This window comes from Oryx dammah, unplaced genomic scaffold (assembly GCF_014754425.2).
Source record: "Oryx dammah isolate SB20612 unplaced genomic scaffold, SCBI_Odam_1.1 HiC_scaffold_19, whole genome shotgun sequence".
NCBI classification, from domain to species: domain Eukaryota; kingdom Metazoa; phylum Chordata; class Mammalia; order Artiodactyla; family Bovidae; genus Oryx; species Oryx dammah.
The window spans coordinates 66952588-66976652 of record NW_024070203.1 but is presented as its reverse complement, the minus strand read 5'-3'; the positions used below and the strand labels follow the sequence as shown (position 1 = coordinate 66976652).

Here is a 24065-nt window from a genome sequence, read left to right as displayed (position 1 = left end):
TGTCTGACTCTTTGCAACCCCATGGACTGTAGCCTGCCAGGCTCCTCCATCCATGGGATTTTCCAGGCAAGAGTACTGGAGTGGGTTGCCATTTCCTTCTCCAGTGGAATCTTCCCGACCCAGGGATGGAACCCAGGTCTCCTGCTTTGCAGGCAGACTCTTTACAGTCTGAGATACCGGGGAGGCCCTTGTCCTAGAAATCACAGCAAATGCTCACTATGAATCATTGTTTCTAAGTAGGTCAAGTGCCCTTCTATTAGCCAATCACTATGACCAGAGGGATACAAAGTACTGACTGACTTAACCTTAAGTGATGGTGCCAAAGGTGGAGCTGGTAACGCAGATATATGGTCTTAGAAAGAAATTATGGTATTGCTACCATAGTAAAGGGGAATGAATGCTGATACTGCAAATAAAGGTGTATATTACAATGCTATTTCAATGTTATTAATAAAAGCAGAAATATGAAAATATATAATCAAACCAATAGAAAATTTTTAGAAAACTCAATACCTAATCCTTAAATTAAAATTTTAGTAGCATTAAGGAATCATTGACATAAACTGCATGTTTAAACTACACTGTTAAATAAAGTTTGACTTATGAATTCACTCATGAAACTATCCCATAATTAAGCTAAGAAACATTATCTATTACCCATAATGTTTCCTTATATCTCTTTATGATTTTTCTTTGACCCCTCCTACTCAGCAACCACTGATTTGTTTCCTATATAAATTTATTAGGTTCTAATATAAATTTGTTACTTTCTAGAATTTTATATGAATCTAATGACACAGTACATTTTAGGCCTTTTTTCACTCCACACAATTATTTTGTGATTCATCCTTGTTGATAGTATTAATAGTTTGCTTTTTATTGCCAAGTGACAGTTTATTGCATGGGCTTCTCAGGTGGCGCTCTACCACTTCTCCCCAGTGGTAAAGAACCCGCCTGCCAATGCAGGAGACATAAGAGATGTGGGTTTGATCCCAGGTTGTGAGGATCCCCTAGAGGAGGAAATGGCAACCCACTCTGGTTATCTTTGCCTGAAGAATTCCATGGACAGAGGAACCTGGCAGGCTACAGTCCATGGGATCATAAAGAGTTGGATACGACAGAAGTGACTTAGCAAGCTATATTTATTGTATAGCTATATCACAATATATTTATCCATTCACCAGACATTTGGCTTGCTCTCAGCTTTGGCTATTACAAGTAATGGTGCTATGTACCAAGTCTGTACATGGACATATACTTTCATCTTTCTTGGATAAGAGAATGGGTAAGTGGAAAGACTGAGTCATATGATAGATATATATTTAACATTTTAGAAAATGCTATTTGCTATTTTCTAACATGATTCTACCATTTTACACTCCCACCTTCAGTGTAGGAGATTTCAGATGCTTCACATCCTGTCAAAACTTGGTATGATCAGCCTTAAATCTGAGGTATTTCAATAGTGTTATCTCACTGTGCTTTCATTTTGCAGTTTCCTAATGACTAATAATGATGAGTATATTTTCATGAGGTTACTTACAATTCATATATCATCTTTGATGTGATGTCAGGTTCAATAATTTGGTCCACTTTTAAAACTTTATTCATTTAATTATTTTCTTATGAATTTTGGTAGTTCTTTATATATTCTGGATACTAGTCCTTTATTAGATATATGTGTGCAAAAGTTTATCCCAGTCTGTGGCTGGTTTTTCATTTTCTTAAGACTATCCTTCCAAGAACATAATTTCTTAATTTTGACAAAGTTCAATGATCAATTTCCTCTTTAATGGATCTCACTTTTGGTGTTACACACAAGAAAACTTTGCCTAGTCCAGAGCTGCAAAGATGTCCTTTTATATTATCATTTAGAAGTGTCAGTGTTTCAAGCTTTACGTTAAGATCTGTGACCCATTTTGAGTTAACTTCATTATAAGGCTTTAGGTTTCATATGGCTACTCTAACAAATTACTGCAAAATCTGTGACTTCAAACAACAGAAATATACTCTATCACAGTTCTGAGGACAGAAGTCTAAAGTCAGGGTGTCAGTGGGGCCGTGCTCTCTGCACGTTCTGGAAGAGGTTCCATTCCTTGCTTCTAACTTCTGGTGGCTGTCAGCATGTTGGGTTGTGGACACATCATTCCATTCTCTGCTTCCATCTCCACATAGTCTCTTCTTTGAGTTTATAATCTTATAAGGACACTGTAATTTGAATTTTGGGTCTGTCTAGATAATCCAAGATAATCTCTCAGTGTAGCTGAAGATCCTTAACATAATCATTTCACAAAGACCCTTTTTCTGTATAAGGTAATATTCACAGGTTATAGGGGTTAGAACCTAATACCTTTGGGTAATTATTCTTCAGCCTACTGCAAGGGTGAAAATAGATATCCAATTGGTCCAGCATCATTTGTTGAAAAGATTATCTTTAATTTTTGTGTAAAATTAATTGGCCATAGATGTTCATTTATGCATCTATATCTAGACTCTGTTCTGTGGATCAATTAGTCTATCTTGATCCTGATGTAACATTGTTAATTGACTTGATTACTAGCTTTATAATAAGCCTAAAGTCTGGTAGTCTAAGAACTCTTTGTTATTTTGGGTATTCTAGATCCTTTGCAATACCATATTCTACCAAGAAGTGTGTGTGGGGCGGGGAAGCCTACTAGGATCAATCACACTGAATCTATCGAAAAACTTAGGAACTTGGGACTACATCTTATCAATATCAACTCTACTGATTTATGAACACTGTGCTATTTTAAGTGCTATTTTTTATACTGTCAGTCTCTGGTTGTTGCTATATATAGAAATGCAATTGAATTTTATATATGGATCTTATTTCCTGCAACTTTAATAAACTCACTTATCATTCCAATGGTTTTTATTTTAAATAAATTTCAGATGATTTCTTTCATAAATGATCATGCCGCCTGTGGATAGAGAGCTTTACTTCCTTTCCAATCTGGATTCCTTTTATTTTTCTTGCCTCACAGTTCTGGTTGGAACCTTTAGTACCATGTTGAATAGAAGCAGTGACCAGACATTCTGGGCCTGTTCTCAACCTTACAGTAGAGGCAGGAAGGGTGACATTTAATTTTTCCTCATTAAGTATGATGCTGCTAGCTTTCTGTAAATGCCTTTTATCAGGTCAAGCAAGTTCTCTTTATAGTTTGCTGTGATTTGTAAGTAAGGATGTTGGACTTTAATGTGTTCTTTATATTTACTGAAAGATCTTATATTTATTTTTTCTTCTTGTCTATTGAAATGGTAAATTTCATTGCGATGTATTTCAAACATTAAACCAAACTTGCACTGCTCAGATAATCTCCACCTAGTCATGGTGTATTGTCCCTCTTATTACCTTTATATTATTTTTTATTTTGCTAAAATTGTGTTCTGAATTGTTGCATTCAGGTTCATGCAGGATATATTGGTCTATTGCTTTTATTGTATATCTTTGCCTGATTTTGGTATCAGAGAAATGTTGGCCTCATAGAATCAGTACAGTTCAGTCACTCAGTCAAGTCCGACTCTCTACGACCCCATGAACTGCAGCAAGCCAGGCCTCCCTGTCCATCACCAGCTCCCGGAGTTCACCCAAACCCATGTCCATCAAGTCGGTGATGCATTCCAACCATCTCATCCTCTGTCATCCCCTTCTCCTCCTGCCCCCAATCCCTCCCAGCATCAGGGTCTTTTCCAATGAGTCAACTCTTCGCATCAGGTGGCCAAAGTATTGGAGTTTCAGCTTCAACATCAGTCCTTCCAATGAACACCCAGGACTGATCTCCTTTAGAATGGACTGGTTGGATCTCCTTGCAGTCCAAGAGATTCTCAAGAGTCTTCTCCAAAACCACAGTTCAAAAGCATCAGTTCTTCGGTGCTCAGCTTTCTTTATAGTCCAACTCTCACATCCACACCTGACCACTGGAAAAACCATAGCCTTGACTAGACGGACCTTTGTTGGCAAAGTAATGTCTCTGCTTTTTAATATGCTATACAGGTTGGTCATAACTTTCCTTCCAAGGAATAAGCATCATTTATTTTCATGGCTGCAGTCACAATATGCAGTGATTTTGGAGCCCAGAAAAATAAAATTCAGCCACTGTTTCCAGTTTCCCCATCTAGTGGTGACCAGATGCCATGATCTTCGTTTTCTGAATGTTGAGCTTTAAGCCAACTTTTTCACTCTCCTTTCACTTGCATCAAGAGTCTCTTTAGTTCATCAATTTCTTCCATAAGAGTGGTGTCATCTGCATATCTGAGGTTATTGATATTTCTCCCACCAATCTTGATTCCAGCTTGTGCTTCCTCCAGCCCAGCGTTTCTCATGATGTACTCTGCATAGAAGTTAAATAAGCAGGGTGACAATATACAGCCTTGATGTACTCCTTTTCCTATTTGGAACCAGTCTGTTGTTCCATGTCAAGTTCTAACTGTTGCTTCCTGACCTGTATACAGATTTCTCAAGAGGCAGGTCAGGTGGTTTGGTATTCCCATCTCTTTCAGAATTTTCCAGTTTGTTATGATCCACACAGTCAAAGGCTTTGGCATAGTCAATAAAGCAGAAATAGATGTTTTTCTCGAACTCTCTTGCTTTTTCCATGATCCAGCAGATGTTGGCAATTTGATCTCTGGTTCCTCTGCCTTTTCTAAAACCAGCTTGAACATCTGTAAGTTCATGGTTCACGTATTGCTGAAGCCTGCCTTGGAGAATTTTGAACATTACTTTACTAGCGTATGAGATGAGTGCAATTGTGCGGTAGTTTGAGCATTCTTTGGCATTGCCTTTCTTTGGGATTGGAATAAAAACGGACCTTTTCCAGTCCTGTGGCCACTGCTGAGTTTTCCAAATTTGCTGGCATATTGAGTGCAGCACTTTCACAGCATCGTCTTTCAGGATTTGAAACAGTTCAACCGGAATTCCATCACTTCCACTAGCTTTGTTTGTAGTGATGCTTCCCAAGGCCCATTTGACTTCACATTCCAGGATGTCTGGCTCTAGGTCAGTGATCACACCATCATGATTATCTGGGTCATTAAGATCTTTTTTGTACAGTTCTGTTTATTCTTGCCACCTCTTAATATCTTCTGCTTCTGTTAGGTCCATACCATTTCTGTCCTTTATTGTGCCCATGTTTGCATGAAATGTTCCCTTGGTATCTCTAATTTTCTTGAAGAGATCTCTAGTCTTTCCCATTCTGTTGTTTTCCTCTATTTCTTTGCATTGATGGCTGAGAAAGGCTTTCTCTCCTTGCCCTTCTTTGGAACTCTGCATTCAGATGCTTATATCTTTCCTTTTCTCCTTTGCTTTTTGGTTCCCTTCTTTTCACAGCTATTTGTAAGGCCTCCTCAGACAGCCATTTTGCTTTTTTGCATTTCTTTTCCATGAGGATGGTCTTGATCCCTGTCTCCTGTACAATGTCATGAACCTCTGTCCATAGTTCATCAGGCACTCTATCAGATCTAGTCCCTTAAATCTATGTCTCACTTCCACTGTATAGTCATAAGGAATTTGATTTAGATCATACCTGAATGGTCTAGTGGTTTTCTCCACTGTCTTCAATTTCAGTCTGAATCTGGCAATAAGGAGTTCATGATCCGAGCCACAGTCAGCTCCTGGTCTTGTTTTTGCTGACAGTATAGAGCTTCTCCATCTTTGGCTGCAAAGAATATAATCAATCTGATTTTGGTGTTGATCATCTGGTGATGTCCATGTGTAGAGTCTTCTCTTGTGTTGTTGGAAGAGGGTGTTTGCTTTGACCAGTGTGTTCTCTTGGCAGAACTCTATTAAATTGTGCATATTCCTTCAATTTTCTAGAAGAAATTTGTGTAAAATTGGTATTTCTTCTTCAAATGTTTGGCACAATTTACCTGTCATGCCATCAGGTCTGTGAGTCTTTGTGGGAAGTTTCTTAACTACAAATTCCATTTTAAAAATAGATATAAAGCAATTCAAGTTACCTATGTCTTCTTGACTGAGCTTTGGTCATTGGTGTCTTTTAAAAGAATTTGTGCATATTCTCTAAGTTGTCTAAATTATTGGTATAAAGTTGCTCATATTTAAATATTTGTAGAATTTGTACTGATTTCATTCACCTCTCTTATTGCTATTATTGGTCATTTTTATCTTCTCTCTTTTATTCCTGATCTGGCTAAATATTTATTTGTTTCTTCAGCCTTTTCAATGAACCAACTTTTGGTTTCACTGATTTCCTCAAATGTTTTGTTTCCTGTTTCACTGACTTCTACTCTATATTATTATGTTTTTTACCACTTACTCTAGGTTGAGTTTACTCTTCCTTTTCTAGTTTCTTAAAGTGAAAGCTAAGGTTATTGATTTGAAATCTCTCTTCTAATAAAAGCATTTGGTGCTATAAGTTTCCCCTTAAGTACTGCTTTAGCAGCACCACACATTTTGATATGTCATTTTTATTCATTTTGAATACTTTCTAATTACTGTTTGATTTCTTCTTTGAGCTATTTAGAAGTGTGTTATGTAGTTTCTAAATATCTGGAGATTTCCCTAAGTTCTTTCTGTAATTAACTTCCAATTTAATTCTGTTTTGCTTAGAGGACATACTTTGTATGACATTTTTGATTTATTGAGAATTTTTTATGACCCAGAATATGACTTTGATAAATATAAGTTTGCCCTTAAGAATGTTTATTCTTAAGAATACTGTTATTCTGTTGTTATTTGGTAATGCTTTCTGTAAATGTCAATCAGGTCAACTTGGTTGACAGTGTTACTTGAATTTTCTATATCCTTGCTGACCTTCTACTTATCAATAATTGAAAGAAAGGTATTTAGATCTCCAACTATAAATGTTGACTTGCCTGTTTATTCCTGTAGTTTTACCAGTCTTTACTTTTTGCATTTGACACTTTGTTATTTTAGGGGTATAAACATTTAGAATTACGTCCTCTTAAATAACTAATCTTTGCATTATCATGAAATGACTTTCTTTATCCCTGGTATTATTTGATCTGAAACTGATTTCATGTGATATTAATATGGCCACTCCAACTAATTTTATAGCAGTGGCTTCATGAATATACATAAAATATATATTATCATTAGAGATGAATACTTTTAAATCAAAATACACACTTAGCTATATTTAAAATGATTCAACTGTACAAGTTAAATGGGCATAGTTTATTGTGTGCAAATTATACTTCAACAAAATTTATTTTAAAAGCTTATATAGTGCTAAATATATATGTCCATTTGAAATAGTAATAATTATAGGTTTCTGGTCTAAATGGCCCAGTATATTTTTCCAAATTAAATTTTTTATCAATAATTTTGATTTTTTCCCTTGAGTATAGCACTTAACCATAATTGGTAGTCTTTCGATGTAAGCACACACCTATTTATAGACTTTACATCATTGTACTGCCAGTAGGTTACCAGTTGCCTATTTAGGCCCTTGGATAGCCAAGGTCACTTCCGGCCAAGAGCAACCTGATTTTTCTGCCCCACTGTGCCATATAATTTTGTGTATGCCAAGAAGCAGGGTGGAAAAATGCTTATAAGTCTATATTGCTGGGAAATAGTATGGATACATGTGGAAGATGTCAGAGATATTTCCAGTTTTTCACCTTTTCCATATTCATGTCTTTGCCACATTACTTTGCAGACTACTCCACTCTGACTTGGAATGAACTATGATTTGCTTTGGCCAATATGATGTTAGAAAATGTGACATGAGCAGAAGCTTGAAAAACGCTTGTGCAATTGACCTTGCCCTCTTGCATTTTGACACACAGTCATAACACGTGCTTGGGCTCATCTGCTGGAGGGAAGGACAGGTGGGATACAGGACGGATGTGGCTGGCAATGGATCCGACACAAGTAACTTCTCTTGAAACGTGACTTGCCTGCTTTTAAACCCCAAATACTTGCTGAAAGCAAAGTGAAAGGGTGGCTCCTTTTCCTTCCCATGACAGAAACTCTGGAACCCAGGTGATATTCATCTCAATTTTCTTGTTCTCTTTCAGATACTAAGGGGTGTTTCCCTCTTATTTTCTAATAGATGCATTAAAGATAAGAAAAACATGTTTTTATGAACCAAGACTTCTCAAAGGAGTACTTATTTTCTTGGAAAACAGCACACAAATCTTGTAAATTGTTATATTACAATAAATCAATGGTCAATATATTAGAATTGACTTCCATCTTTCGTGAGAAAAGGAAAAAAAAAACATTCCTTATATATGAGTATCAGAAGTTTTCAGACTCATAAAGAGGGATTTAACCAAAGTCTTCTTATAAACACTAGTATATAGGATTCAACTGTAAAAACATTACAATTTAGTCATTCCCCTAATGAGGATCATTTAGATTCCTCCAAATTTTTAACGTAAATATTGCTGCATGTATACCCTGATACCCATCTCCCTATCTACATGCTGAATGTTTTGATAGTCCTGCCAGGACTATAGAGAATGCATTTTTTAAAAAAGTTTTCATACATACTTTCAAATGTCCTTCACATGTACCTATTTATACCATTCTCCACTCCCACCGCCCCGCAACAGTATAGGAAAGACCCCATTTTCCTATACCCTGGCTGATATTTTCTATAAAACTTAAACATTTTTTACATATTTCTCTGATTACTTGGAAGACTAGGCATATTTTAAAAACTGTATTGGCCATCTTTCTTTTCCTGTTGACTGTTCTTTCTTCTGCATGTTTTTCTATTGTTTCCTTTTTATTATTAATAGTAACTCACTTTATATTCTAGATTTTACCCTCATATATTATGCACTGGCAAAGATCTTCTCTCAGTTGCTGATCTTTTACCACTGTTAGTAGAACAGTTCATAAAGAAATTTTACATTTTATAATGACTGAATTCATTCATCTTTTCCCCAATTTGATTTTTGTTTTCTGGGTCTTAAGATGTGATTATACCACCTCATTTAATTACTACTTTATACATGTATCCTGATATCTAGTTGGCTTGGTTGTTTTTACCTATTTTTCTTTCATACTAATTTTATAAGGGCTTACTTCTCACTTATTACTCCAACATCTCATCATTAGGCCTAATTTTACTAGCTCAGCTGCTATCACTTGTTCAGTAAGACATACTTAGTACTAAGAAAACATTCTTCCAGTTATCAGCAATACCAATTTTATTATATTTGTCACACATAATACTTTGTTCTCATCTCTATAATCACAAAATGTTAGAAATACCTGTGCAATGATGATTTAACCTGTAATTTTCATTCTAGGTAGAAATATGATAGTTGTAACATACTTCAAAGCATTAATACTGTTAACCATTCTTAGTTTCTTTTTTAAAAATCAGTTATCTAACACATATATTAAATACTTATTATATATTAAGACCTGTATCAGGCTGTGGATATAAAATGGTGAGTTTCCTTAATCAACACCTGACATTTTTACTGGTTATCAGGAAGAACAAGGCAGAGCTAGAAGGCAGTCTGTGAGGAGGCAGAGACTGTGAGGAAGGAGAGAACAGAACCACAAGGTGGGCGAGCAGGAACTCAGAGAAGGCGATGGCGCCCCACTCCAGTACTCTTTCTTGCCTGGAAAATACCATGGACGGAGGAGCCTGGTAGGCTGCAGTCCATGGGGTCGCTAAGAGTTGGGCACAACTGAGTGACTTCACTTTCACTTTCATGCTTTGGAGAAGGAAACGGCAACCCACTCCAGTGTTCTTGCCTGGAGAATTCCAGGGACAGAGGAGCCTAGTGGGCTGCCGTCTATGGGGTCACAGAGTCAGACACGACTGAAGCGACTTAGCAGCAGTAGCAGCAGCAGCAGAAACTAGACCCTGCCAGTGCACGGGTAGCTCCTGGGCACCTCACCTTCCTTTACTTTACACCACCAAGGACCCCAGTGCAGTTCTTAATTGTGCTACAGTCGTTGCTGACCTGTCTTCCCAGAGGGCTGGGAATCTCTGGATCCCAAGTGGAAGAGTCCCCTTGGTGAGCCCTGCCCCAGCAGCCATTAACCCTGCCTGCCCTAGGGTCATCCCTTAGGCCTGTTTTCCTTTATGTGGCAGCTGAATTATAACTCAGTTAAATATTCTGCAGATTGTTTTCATGATTGTTTTCAAGATTATTTTAAAAATTAACATACATTAGTTTCAGATGTACAACATAATTTGATATTTGTATATATTGCAAAACAATCACAATAAGGATCATTAACATCTGTTACAACATATAGTTACAATTCTTTTCTTTTAATAAGAACTTTTAAGATCTACTTTCTTAGCAAGTTTCAAGCAAGCAGTGTGTTATTAACTATAGTTGCCATGCTGTATGTTACATTGCCCGGACTTAATATTTTATAAATAGAAGTTTGTACCTTTTGATCCCCTTTATCCATTCAAATACCCCACCTCACCCCACCCCCTCCGCTGGTACCCACCATTCTGTTCTACGTATCTGAGTTCGGTTTTGGTTTGTATGTCTGTGTTTTTAAATTCCACGTAGAAGTGAGATAATTTGTCTTTGTCCAATTTATTGCACTTAGCATAATGCCCTCAAGATCCATGCATCTTTTCTCAGGTGGCAAGATTTCCTTTTTTATTGCTGATATATATTTTATATACATATATATATTTGCTGTTGTTTAGTCGCTCAGTAGTTTCCAACTCTTTTGAGACCCCATGGACTGTGGCCCACCAGGCTCCTCTGTCCATGGGATTTCCCAGGCAGTAATAATGGAATCGATGCTGGTAGAAATATCAATAACCTCAGACAGTCAAGGCTATGGTTTTTCCAGTAGTCATGTATGGATGTGAGAGTTGGACTGTGAAGAAAGCTGAGCGCCGAAGAATTGATGCTTTTGCACTGTGGTGTTGGAGAAGACTCTTGAGAGTTCCTTGGACTGCAAGGAGATCCAACCAGTCCATTCTAAAGGAGATAAGTCCTGGGTGTTCTTTGGAAGGACTGATGGTAAAGCTGAAACTCCAATACTTTGTCCACCTCATGCGAAGAGTTGATTCATTGGAAAAGACTGATGCTGGGAGGGATTGGGGGCAGGAGGAAAAGGGGACGACACAGGATGAGATGGCTGAATGGCATCATCAACTCGATGGACGTGAGTTTGAGTGAACTCCGGGAGTTGGCAATGGACAGGGAGGCCTGGCGTGCTGCAATTCATGGGTCACAAAGAGTCGGACACAACTGAGCGACTGAACTGAACTGAATACTGGAGTGGGTAGCCATTTCCTTCTCAAGGGGATCTTCCTGACCCTGGCATCAAATCCATGTCTCCTGCAAGCCTTCTGCACTGCAGGTGGGTTCTTTACCACTGAGTCACCGGGGAAGCCTATATATAAATATGTGTGTGTGTGTGTGTGTGTGTGTGTATGTAGTTATGCCATATAGTAAACATATACATGCCATTTTAAAAAGCTAGTCATCCATCAGTGAGCATGTAGCTGTTTTTATATCTTGGTTATCATGAACATGGGGGTAGCTGTTGTTCAGTTGTCAAATCAGGTCATCTCTTTGCAACCCTATGATTGCACACCAGGCTTCCCTATCCCTCACCATCTCCTGGAGCTTGCTTAAGTTCACATTCATTGAATTGGTGATGCCATCCAACCATCTCATCCTCTGTTGCCCTCTTCTCCTTCTGTCTTCAGTTTTCCCCAGCATCAGGGTCTTTCCCAATGAGTCAGCTGTTCACATCAGGTGGCCAAAGTATCAGAGCCTCAGCATCAGTCCTTTCAATCAGTATGCAGGGTTGATTTCCTTTAAGATTGACTGGTTTGATCTCCTTGTTGTCCAAGGGACTCTTCATGAGTGTTCTCCAGCACCACAGTTTGAAAGCATTAATTCTTCAGTGCTCTGCATTCTTTACGGTCCAGCTCTCACATCCATACATGACTTCTGGAAAAACCACAGCCTTAACTATAGAGACCTTTGTTGGCAAAGTGATGTCTTTACTCTTTAATACCCTGTCTAGGCTTGTCACAGTTTTCCTGCCAAGAAGCAACTGTCTTCTAATTCATGGCTGCAGTCACCATCCACCATGATTTCTAGAGCCCAAGAAGAGGAAATCCATCACTGCTTCTACCTTTTCCCCTTTATTTGCCATTAAGTGATGAAGTGATGGGGTCAGATGCCATGATCTTAGTTTTTTTAGCATTGAGTTTTAAGCCAGCTTTTTCACTCTCCTCTTTCAACCTCATTGAGAAATTCTTAGTTCCTTTTTGCTTTCTGCCGTTAGAGTGGTATTATCCACATATCTGAAATTGCTGATATTTCACCTGGCAATCTTTATTCCAGCTTGTACCTTATTCAGTTGGCATTTCACATGATATGCTCTGCATGTAAGTTAGACAAACAGGGTGACAATAAATAGCCTTGTTGTACTCCTTTCTCAATTTTGAACCAGTCAGTTGTTCCATATAAGGTTCTAACTGTTGCTTCTTGACCTGTTCAGGAGACAGGTAAAGAGGCTGTATTCCCATCTCTTTAAGAATTTTCCACAGTTTGTTATGATCCACACAGTCAAAGGCTTTAGTATAGTCAATGAAACAGAGGTAGATGTTTTTCTGGAATTCCCTTGCTTTCTCTGTGATCCAGTAAATGTTGGTAATTTGATCTCTGGTTCCTCTGCCTTTTCTAAACGCAGGTGAGACATCTGGAAGTTCTTGGTTCACATAAGGCTGAAGCCTAGCATGCAGGATTTTGAGCAAAACCTTACTAGAATGGGAGATGAGTGCAACTGTCCAGCAGTTTCCACATTCTTTACTACTGCCCTTCTTGGGAACTGGGATGAATATTGACTTTTTTTAGTTCTATGGCCACCGCTAGGTTTTCCAAATGTGTTGACATCATTGAGTGCAGCACTTTAATAGCATCATCTTTAAGGATTTTAAATAGCTTTACTGGAATTACATCACCTCCACTAGCTTTATTGGAAGTAGCGCTCCCTAAGGCCCATTCACACTCCAGAATGTTTGGCTCTGGATGAGTGACCACACCATCATGGTTACAAGAGTCATTAAGATCTCTTTTGTACAGTTCTTTTGTGTATTCTTTCCATCTCTTCTTGATCTCCTCTGCTTCTATTAGGCCTTCACCTAATTTCTGTCCTTTATTGTGCCCATCTTTGGATGAAACGTTCCTCTGATATTTCTAATTTACTTGAAGACATCTTTAGTCTTTCCCCTTCCGTTCTTTCCCTTATTTCTTTGCATTGTTTGTTGAAGAATGCCTTCTTGTCTCTCCTTGCTATTCTCTGGAACTCTGCAACTAGTTGGGTGTACCTTTCCCTTCCTCCCTTGCTTTTGGCTTCTTTTCTTTCTTCAGCTACTTGTAAAGCCTCCTTAGCCCACTTAACCTTCTTGCATTTATTTTTCTTTGGGATGGCTTTGTTCACTGCCTCCTGACCAAATTACAAATCTCTGCCTACAGTTCTTCAGGCACTGTTTACTAGATCAAATCCCTTGAATCTATTTGTCACCCCCACCGTATATTCATAGGGGATCTAAGTCGTACCTGACTGGCCTAGTGTTTTTCCCTGCTTTCTTTAGTTGAAGCCTGAATTTTTCAATAAGGGGCTCGTAAACTGAGCCACAGTCAGCTCCAGGTCTTGTTTTTGCTGACTGTATACAGCTTCTCCCATCTTTGGCTACAAAGAATGTAATCAATCTGATTTTGGTATTGACCGTTTGGTGATGTCCATGTGTAAAGTCGTCTCTTGTGTTGTTGAAAAACGATGTTTGCCATGACCAGTGCATTCTCTTGGCAGAATTGTTAGCCTTTGTCCTGCTTCATTTTGTATTCCAAGGCCAAACTTGCCTGTTACTCCAGGTATCTCGTGACTTTCTACTTTTCCATTCCAATCCCTTATGATGAACAGGACATCTTTTTTGGGGTATTAGTTCTAGGAGGTCTTGTGGGTCTTCATTGAACTGATCAACTTCAGCTTCTTTGGCATCAGTGGTTGGGGCACAGATTTGGATTACTGTGATGTTGAATGGTTTGCCTTGGAAACGAACACAGATTATCCTGTTGTTTTTGATTGAACACGTGGGTATGTATCTTTTTGAGTTAGTTTTTGTTTCCTTCAGAAAAATACCCACAAGTGGATTTGCTGGATTATATGGAAGTTCTACTTTTGATTGAGAGCCTCCATGCTGCTTTTCGTAGTGGCTGCACTAACACATTTCCACCAATAGTGCACTAAAGTTCCCTTTTCTCTACTTCCTTACCGACACTTATTTCCTGTCTTTTTGAGAACAGCCATTCTGATAGGTGTGAGGTGATAGCTCATGATGGTCTTGATTTGCATTTCCCTGATGAGTAGTGACGCTGAACTCCTTTTCATGTATATGTTGACCATTTGTATGTCTTCTTTTGAAATATATTCAGATCTTCTGTTCATTTTAATTGGATTTTTTACTTTCGAGTTGTGTAAGTTATTTTGGATATTAACTCCTTATCAGATACATGATTTGCAAATATTTTCTCCCATTCAGTAGGTTGCCTTTTCATTGTATTGATGGTATCTTTTATTCTGCAGAAGCTTTTTAGTTTTATGCAATTCCACTTGTTTATTTTTGCTTTTGTGGCCTTTGATTTTGGTGTCAGGTCCAAAAAAAAAAAAAAAAAAAAAAGCCATCGCTGAGACTGATGTCAAGGAGCTGAGTACCTATGTTTTCTTCCAGGATTTTTATGTTTTCAGATCTTATATTCAAGACTTTAGTCTGTCTTGAGCTACTGTGTATAAATAAGACAGTGAATGTGAATATCCAGTTTTGCCAAAACCATGTACTGAAGAAACTGTCCTTTCCCGTTTGTATATTTTTGGCTTTTTTGTTGTTGACCATGTATGGGTGGGCTTATTTCTGGGCTCTCTAGTCTGTTTCACTGAACTTTGTTTCTGTTTTTATGCCAATATGATACTGTTATGATTACCACAGCTTTTTAACACAGTTTGAAATCAGGGAGCATGATGCCTCCACCTGACCTGTTTGTCATAATCCATTATTGACCAGGGAATTTTTGAACAAACTAATACCTGTGGCCAGTGATTTTTATTTTAGCTGACCCAAAAGTAATTTTATTATTTCACCAACACTTTTGGGGTTATTACATTCAATAGTTACACCTGACACCTGTAAAATTTTCTAATTTTTGTAAAATGTGTTTAATCTACTCTTCTACAAAAGCAGAGGAGCACTCTCCAACACTGTGAGAGTGTTTTCACTTTCCGTATCAGAATCAATCACTAAAGTTTGTCATTCTGTTGGTCTAATGTTCACATTGGCTGAATCAGAACTATATTGTGAAGAGCTATCACCTTCTAAAACACTAGTATGTATGCTGCTTGGACGAAGTATCTGCATAAAATTCACTTAAAATTCTTCACTTATTCTTCCCACAAAATTTTGCATTGTGTCAATTCTGAAAATTTTACATTTATACTGTATACAAGACTGGAACAAAAACCTAATGGAGCAAAATGTGACCATATAATGAACCCTTGATCAATTTTAAGCTCTAACAACCTTGCACAATAATGTTAATCCCATCACTCTCTAAAACGACATTAATACATCTCCAGTCAATGATGTGTTGAGTGCTTTGGCTTTTTGTGGTTCCATATAAATTTCAAGTTGGCTCTATTTTTGTGAAAAATCCCATTAGAACTTTAATAGGGATTGAATTAAAGCTACAGATTGCTTTGAGTAGCAACTGCTTCTAATCCACAAGCATGTGATACCTTTGTATTTATTTGTGTCTTCATCAGTTTTGTTCATTGTCTTACAGTTTCCAGTGTACAGGTCTTTCATCTCAGCTAAATTTATTTGTAATACTTTATTCTTTTTTAATGCAGTTGTAAGTGGGATTATCTTATTTCTCTGATAGTTTATTAGTGTACAGAAACTCAACAGATTTCTGTATATTGATTTTTCTATCTGCAACTTTACCTAAATCATTGGATCAAAGTGTTTTTTGGTGGAGTCTTTATCATGGCCTCTGTAGACAGTAACAGTTTTACTTCTTCCTTTCCAACCTGGATGCCTTTTCTTTCACCTAATTGCTATGGGCAGGATTTCCAATATTATGTTGAATAAAAGTGTTAAGAGTAGGCATCCTTGTCTTATTCCTGACCTTAGCAGAAAAAATTTTTTTTACCAATAAGTATGATGTTAGCTGTAGGCTTGTCAAATATGGCCTTTGTTATGTTGAGGTATGTTCCCTCTAAACCCACTTTGTTGAGAATTTTTCTCATAAATGGATGCTGAAATTTGTCAAATGCTTTTTCTGTTTCTATTAACTGTATAATTTTTATCCTTCATTAAAGTAAAGTGGTAGATCACATTGATAAGCAGATACTGAATCATTCTGACATCTCTGGAATAAATCCCACTTGACGTATTGCTGAATTTGGTTTGCTAGTATTTTATTAAGGATTTTTGTATCTATGTTCACCATGGATACTGGCCTCTAAGTTTCTTTATTTGTGGTATCCTGGTATAGTTCTCGTATCAGGGTAGTGCTGGCCATTTCAAATGAGTTTAGATGGGTTCCCTCCTCTTCTACTTTTTGCAAGAATTTGGGTAGAATTAATTCTTTAAATGTTCACCAGAATTCATCACTGAAGTCATCTGGTCGTGGTCTCTTGTTGGGAGGTTTTGGATAACACTCTACTAGTAAATTAAGTCTGTTCAGATTTTCTATTTCCTCATGATTCAGTCTTGGTAGGTTATATGTTTTTAGGAATTTATACATTTTCTATGTTACAAAGTTGTTGGTGTTATAAATTGTTCATAGTAGTCTCTTATGATCCTTTTCTTTGGTTAATTTCTTGACTTTATTATCCTCATTCTGACCCTTTCCACTGCCAACTCAAATTTTGTCTGTTCTTGTATGGGTTCCATCCATGGTTAAACGTCTTTCAAATACAACAGCTTCACAAATCTCCCACCTACTTTTTTACTCAAAGAGAAACTTCACCTAGAATCACTCTACTTTTTGTTTTTAACTTAACACTGTATTATTCTTAGCACTGAGAATATGTTTTCATATACAGCTGATGCCTACTAAACATGTTGATATAATGAATACTGTTAAATAACTCCATATGAAAAACACAAAATTATTTTATTACTATCATAAATACTGTATAAAATTCCCATTTATAATTTATAGTAAAATCAGTAAAACACAAGGTACTACATTCATAGCACTTGTATATACTTCATTTAAACACTAAAACATTGTTTAAATTTGTTTAATTTGAGTTTAAATGTGGGATTCTTGAAACATTTTGAGAAAACATGGCTTGGAATCACTGCTCTAGACCTATTACTCTCAAAATAGACCAATATGCACAAATATTTAGGACGAATAATCCTGATAGGTTTCAATTCAACATTAATCATGTTAAAAACAACATATACAAAGGGAAGAAAATTGATTACCATATGGAAATTTGCATACATTTATATATAGTCATATGGTTAAGCACCACATTAATCTGCCTTTTTCTTAAATTTAAGAGTGTTTATGATCTTTGAGGTAAATTTTAAAGAAAACTTAAATCTGTCACATAAAAGCTTTTAATAGTTCACCATCTAAATAATCTTTTGTTTCATTGTATTTTACAATGATACTAAAAAGCTCTGGAAATATCACCAGTTTATTTTTTGGTCCAGCCATACATTCCCCCCCCCACTCTGTTCATGCTGTCATGGTGCTTGATAGCAATTTGTCCCTTTCCTAGTATTAAAAGTACTATCAGGGACTCCACTGTCACTACCAGTTCTTAGGCCTTTCCCAAACTTTGTGTCAAGTACCCCAATACTTCTCTCCAGGAAAATGCATTCTGACAAAGTGTTGAAACATGAATGTAATCCCCATCTTTTTCCTCCCTGTCTGTCTCTCAAACTTATTTTTCCTTCTTTCACTAAAATTTTATCCAGCCAAACACTTGTCTAGATAGGCAAGGAACAAATGTTTCCAATCCTGTATCTCTTTTCTTTACTGTCTCATACTAAAATCTTAATTTTCCCATTATAAAAGTTAATTTGACACTTATGTAAGAAGCATACAAAAATTGTATTCCCAGGTAAATGCACACCAAAAAAAAAAAAAAAAAATCCAAGAAGATAATGTAAGAAACTAAAATTCATGGCAAGACATATTTAATGTATAAATAGGATTACTTTTTGAACTGTAGAACTACAGGGAGAACTACAAGGATAAATTATAATTTGTATGGTAAACTGTTATAGTAATGGCTTCCAGTGAATCATTCCACCTGCTATCTGTACCCTTGTATGCTCACCTCTCACACTGACTCTAGACTTGGCTACTTGCTTTGTTCAACTGAAGATGAGCAAATATGATGCAAGTACAGGCTTGATAAACTCCTGTACATTAGGGAATTGCTCTCTTGTAATGTTTTCTCTGTTACGGGAAAAAACACAGTCTAGCTTATTGGAGGAGGAGAGGCCATGCAGAACAGAGATAGTCAAATCACTGAACAATGAAAAATTATAAAATATCCTGTTTTAAACCACTAGAGTTTTGGTGTGGTTTATTATATAGCAATGGGTAAGAGCTACACTTTATAGATAGAACCTATCATCTCTATCTATTCTGTGGAAGACCAAGTAGATTTATAAAAGTTAAAGCTATACTTATTTTGAAAAAACACCTCAGGTCTCTTCAGCAAACTTTAACAATATTAGACCTGCTGTACCTGTTATATATCCCCCTCTACTCCAGCTATTCGGTCCATTTAAAATTACAAGAATCAACATGTTAACTATTATCCTACTGGTACAGAAGTAGAAACTATATCAGCAAACAGAGTACCTGATAAATATTTTTGTTTGAACAATGAACTGTACAGCTTTCATATAAAAGATGAGATTCTCGTCTGTTTTTAAAAATTATACTTGCTAACATTATCTTTACATTTTTTACAGAAGCTGTCTTCTCTAAATTTGCAGCTTCATTCCATAGCTTTTATAGACCCATAAATTGCAAATATATTTCCAATATCTTTTAAAAAATTCACACAAGGTAATTTTATTTAACACAGTAAAACTTAACAGATTATAGCAAAACTGCTCAGCCTTCCAGCTACCACTGAATACTTTGGCAGTGCAGAGAAGCCAACATGTTGGAGTAATTAATTTTCTGTATTTACCTTTATTAAAAAGAGGTTTTTGGTAGTGAGGACAAATAATCTCTCATTTGTTGCTTGAAAGCCTAAAATAGGATCATTGGTTTCTAGGCTTGCTACTTGCTGCTTAGCAACCTGCCCTACTTGCCTGCCTTCCTTCCTATTGTAAAGTACAGTAGACATGGGCGTGGGCTGACGGTAGATGAAAACTCGTCGAAGGCACTCACAAAGGGCTGCATAGGAGTAATTTGGAGCACAGGCAAAAAATTTTTTGTCTCTCTTCGATGCTTGGACATAGCCTGCCAAGAAATATGAGACAAAAAAAGAAAAACTATATATTAAACAGAAGGGGAAAAATGGTGATTTAACATTTACTATTTCATTAATTTTATTACAAATTGAAATGACTAAAAATTTACACCACAGATATTCAACAATAGTTACATTCTGAACCATTAATGACTAGCCACAATCAATCTTTCCCAAATGGTGCAAAAACAAAGCACTAATTCCTAAGAACAAGTGTTTCATTCATCTCTTCAAGAAAAGCACAACATAGTTCCCATGTAATTTCCAGAAATAATTAAAACAAAAAAATCCAACACATTAAACACATGCCAAAATATCTTTAAATGACAATTTAACAACTGAGTACATCAATCACAGAGATGGCATTACGGTATCTTTTTTTTTTTTTCCTTATTTCCTGGAAATAAATGGGAAAATGTTTAGAGGTATTTTTATAATCAACACCAACACTGTAACAGGATTTGTTGTACTTCACCTCTCAGAAGTAGAGCTTTCAGATCAAAAGAAAGTTCAAATATCTAATTTTAAAATTCCATTAGGATAACCTTTGAAAACTAATCTGTAAAAAAAAATCTTTTAAAAATTTATCTTTAGAGCTTAAAAGGGCTTTTATATTCTAAAGTATAAATCAGCAATTTTCAGGTTGGTATATGATTCCCTGGTAGCTCAGATGGTAAAGTGTCTGCCTGCAATGCAGAAGACCCAGGTTCAATCCCTGGGTTGGGAAGATCCCCTGGAGAAGAAAATGGCAACTCACTCCAGTACTCTTGCCTGGAAAATTCTATGGATGGAGGAGCCTGGTGGGCTACCGTCCATGGGGTCACAAAGAGTTGGACATGACTGAGTGACTTCACTTATATGATTACTGAATGAATGTTAAAACCTGAGAGGATGTATAACATTAATATAAATTGAGACCTCACCAAACAATGAATGACCAGAGGAACCATGAGCACAGGCAGATCAATGCTGGTTTTTTAAAAATTAAGCAGGGCTTGGGAGTTCCTTGGACTGCAAGGAGATCCAACCAGTCCATTCTGAAGGAGATCAGCCCTGGGATTTCTTTGGAAGGAATGATGCTAAAGCTGAAACTCCAGTACTTTGGCCACCTCATGTGAAGAGTTGACTCATTGGAAAAGACTGTGATACTGGGAGGGATTGAGGGCAGGAGGAAAGGGGGACGACAGAGGAGATGGCTGGATGGCATCACGGACTCGATGGATGTGAGTCTGAGTGAACTCCGGGAGTTGGTGATGGACAGGGAGGCCTGGCGTGCTGCGATTCATGGGACTGCAAAGAGTCGGACACAACTGAGCAACTGAACTGAACTGAACTGAACTGAAGATGAAAAAGTAGAAGGATACAGACACCTATTTGAGACCCTAGAATTAACTCTCCAGGCTAATCTTGCCAAATTAATGTATATAACATCTCAACACTAGATATCTAATATAATGTTGATTTAACTCAAGCATAATAGAATTCCACTAAACTAGGATTTAGGGATACAAAAGAAGGATCTGAAAATTAAGATAAAGCTTTCCTCTTACTTAAAAAAATCAGGAATTTTAGTAGAAAGGCTAGAAATTATGTGGCTACATTATTCAATCAAACTATACCAGGTCATAAAAATCCATTTGGAGTCGGAATTAACCACTTTAACAGTCTATATTACTAACTATAAGGGACAATTGAAAAAATATCTTCTATAATTAGGGTTGTGCATATATAGCAATCAAAATGCAGAGTTTTACTTCCTGCTGGCAGTTTAAAATAACCTTTCGATAAAGGAACAGCTGTGGTTAATTCATATAAAAAAATTTCTCCCGCACAATACTAATGTATTTTGACATTAAATCAATTATTGCATAAGTCTACAATTACGTAGTTCAAAATGTTTCAAGCCCTACCAGTATTTCCCTTTTATCCTACAGAATAAATTTCATTTCTGCATCACCATTTTCCCTAAGTGTTTGTATTATAATGGCTCTGTTTCACACTTAAGTTCCATGAAAGATGTCTCCTAATGTGCTTTTTAACCTTAGAGCAATTCTATGATTACTGAAGACTACTCTCAAGAAACCTGAATACAAGTTCCATGTAGGGTACTGCCAAGCCCCTTGTTCATATTCTAATACTGTATAGCTTAGCTGGAATAAGCAAGTAATTGATCAGAATGATTCAAGTGGTTAGATAAACACTCTGATTTCTACTCTGTGCTGATCTTCTGCACAAACATAAAAACAAATTAGTCCTGTTCCAAAAGTACTAACATTCATCAACTATGTACAAGCAACCAAATTATAGCACAAATCAATCCAACTGTAATTAGGACAGCTCAAATTTAAACAAACTAAAAAAAGAAACTTAGAGAAAAAAAAAAGACTAATTTTTGATATAACGTCAAAGGTTGTCAAAGAGCTTGCTTATACCTAAAGCATTGAAGGTTGCAATATGCTCCCACATATCATCTTGTTTGCTGGAGTGTGGCTGCCAGAGCAAGGCATCAACATCATGGCGCAAACAGAAGCAGGGCATTTCTTTAGGATCCACTATCACAGAGAAAAGGTACTGGTTGCTTCCAAGATTCACCTAAAATTAAAAGTGACCAAAAAAAAAATCATTTATTCAACAACAAATTATTGTAATTAATAATGATGATGACAACTGACACACAGAACTACATGTCAGCAACTGTTCTAAACTTTTTTCATACCTAATTACCTCTTCATAATGCCCCTGGGAGAAATGTGCTAATGTTAGGTCTATCTTAAAGCTGAGGACAGTTAACTTGCCCATGACATTGAATCCAGAGTCCATGTTCTTAATCACTGCACTATAATATACTATTTCTCAACTGTTAGTAACTCATTTAAAACATAATATAAGCAGAATATATTTTAAGCCACAATACAAATATGAAGTTTACAAATGCTAACTTGCAATAATAACTACCAAGAACGATAGCTACTATGATTTATGAGCACATTCTATATGTCCAGGCATATTATAAATATTAACCTCAATAACCCACAAGGCTGTTACTCTCTTTATAGATGCTTGAGTTACCTGTTCTAAGCTATACAGAAAACCCACAATGCTGGGGTTCAAATTTCAGATCTGTTTATAAGTTATTAACTTCATACTGTCTATTTATAGTAAAATGTAAAGAATGTTTATTATGTTAAAAATTTTATGGCAATATTGATGGTTAAAGGAATTCATTTTAATACAAACTCATCAGGTTGAGACTCATAATTGAATTCCATCCATAGGAATACTTTTCTTAATGGAAAGAAGTTACAGTGATTTTTTCATTACAAATACTGTTTACTAGAGTTAAAAATGCCTAAATAACAGAAATCACACCAAATGTAGGAAACATAAAACACACAGAGTACTTATTAATACTGAATTGTTTCCATGGGTTTTAGAGCAGACTAGAGAATAAGATGTTGGGTTAAAATGCATTCAGCAGGGAAAGCCATGAAGTGGCTCTGCACCAGTCTATTGGTCACAGGAGAATCCAGAGACACCAGCCCAAGCTGTGTTGCCCCAGCAATGCCAGGGGATAGGGCTTTTGGGAGGGGCCAGTGCTTGTTTTCTACAGAAGGGGGACAGGCACACAGGAGTCACAGACTATTTCTTCTCTTTGCGTCCCTTTGCTCCTGAGAATCAATAGCTAAGTGAGGTCTACTTTCAAAATCACTGCCAACTAACTGGCCTTTTATATTACATTTTATCATGTTTTACTGTCAAATTCCATTTTTTCTATAGTTTCAACTGTATTTCTATTGCCTTCACTTTTATAGCTTTCTATGAAACATATGTTTCAACAAATAGTTTGAGGATCTGTCCCGCCAAAAGTGACCAAATTATCCCTTATATAAGATCTGGATCCTTTAAATATACTCAAAACCAAGTATCCAGGAGTTTTTAAAACAAATTATAATAAACTAGTCTGATAATTTACTGTGAGACAAAACATTCCTTTTAAATGAGATGATTTAGACTTTTATCTTTATGTAGTAAGAGACTGTGATAGCCTCAACATTCAAGTCTAGCCTTCCTATTCATTTTAAAGTCCAGTAATCCATACAGCTAAATAAAAAAGTTAATACCACTTAAGATGTATGATACTTATTAGATTGTCAGTGGCCAGGTTAGGAAAAGAAACTTCTAATTCCATTCAAAGAATGGAATATAAGAGTAGAGAATATAATATTGCAATATAAGAGCAGAGAAAGGAACTGCATATAAACACTGCTTTTAAGGTAACACCTAAATAGTGTTTTCATTTTTCTCATGATCGTTATTGGAATCTTCTGACAATTATTTATATCTTTTACTACCTTTTCTTGCCTCACTGATGAAAAGTAAAGAGGGCAAATACCCTGGCCTGTTACCAATCTTAGGGGAAAACAGTCTGTTTTTTTTTTTTAAATCATGAAGTATGATGTTAAATCTAGGTTTTTCTAGGAGGCAATTACCTTCAACTCCTAGTTTGCTAAAAATTTAATGGATGCTAAGTTTTGTCAATTCTTTTGCAGCATCTACTAGAATGGTCAAATAGTTTTCTCCTTTA

General features: G+C 36.5%; 1 protein-coding gene and 1 non-coding gene across 2 annotated transcripts in view; one reads left to right on the top strand and one right to left on the bottom strand.

The window, feature by feature from the left end:
- Positions 1-17120: 17120 nt before the first annotated feature.
- The window catches only part of LOC120879076 (nudC domain-containing protein 1), a 92524-nt gene continuing 85579 nt past the window's right edge, over positions 17121-24065 (bottom strand). The window contains exons 9-10 of the mRNA XM_040262134.1: positions 21913-22072; positions 17121-19470 (exon numbers count right to left, since the gene is read on the bottom strand). Coding sequence (XP_040118068.1) covers positions 19178-19470; positions 21913-22072 — 453 coding nt within the window. The 3' untranslated portion in view covers positions 17121-19177. The remainder of the gene's footprint in view (positions 19471-21912; positions 22073-24065) is intronic.
- On the top strand, positions 20136-20207 carry TRNAC-GCA. The gene has a single exon. It is a non-coding gene; the product is annotated as a tRNA-Cys (tRNA).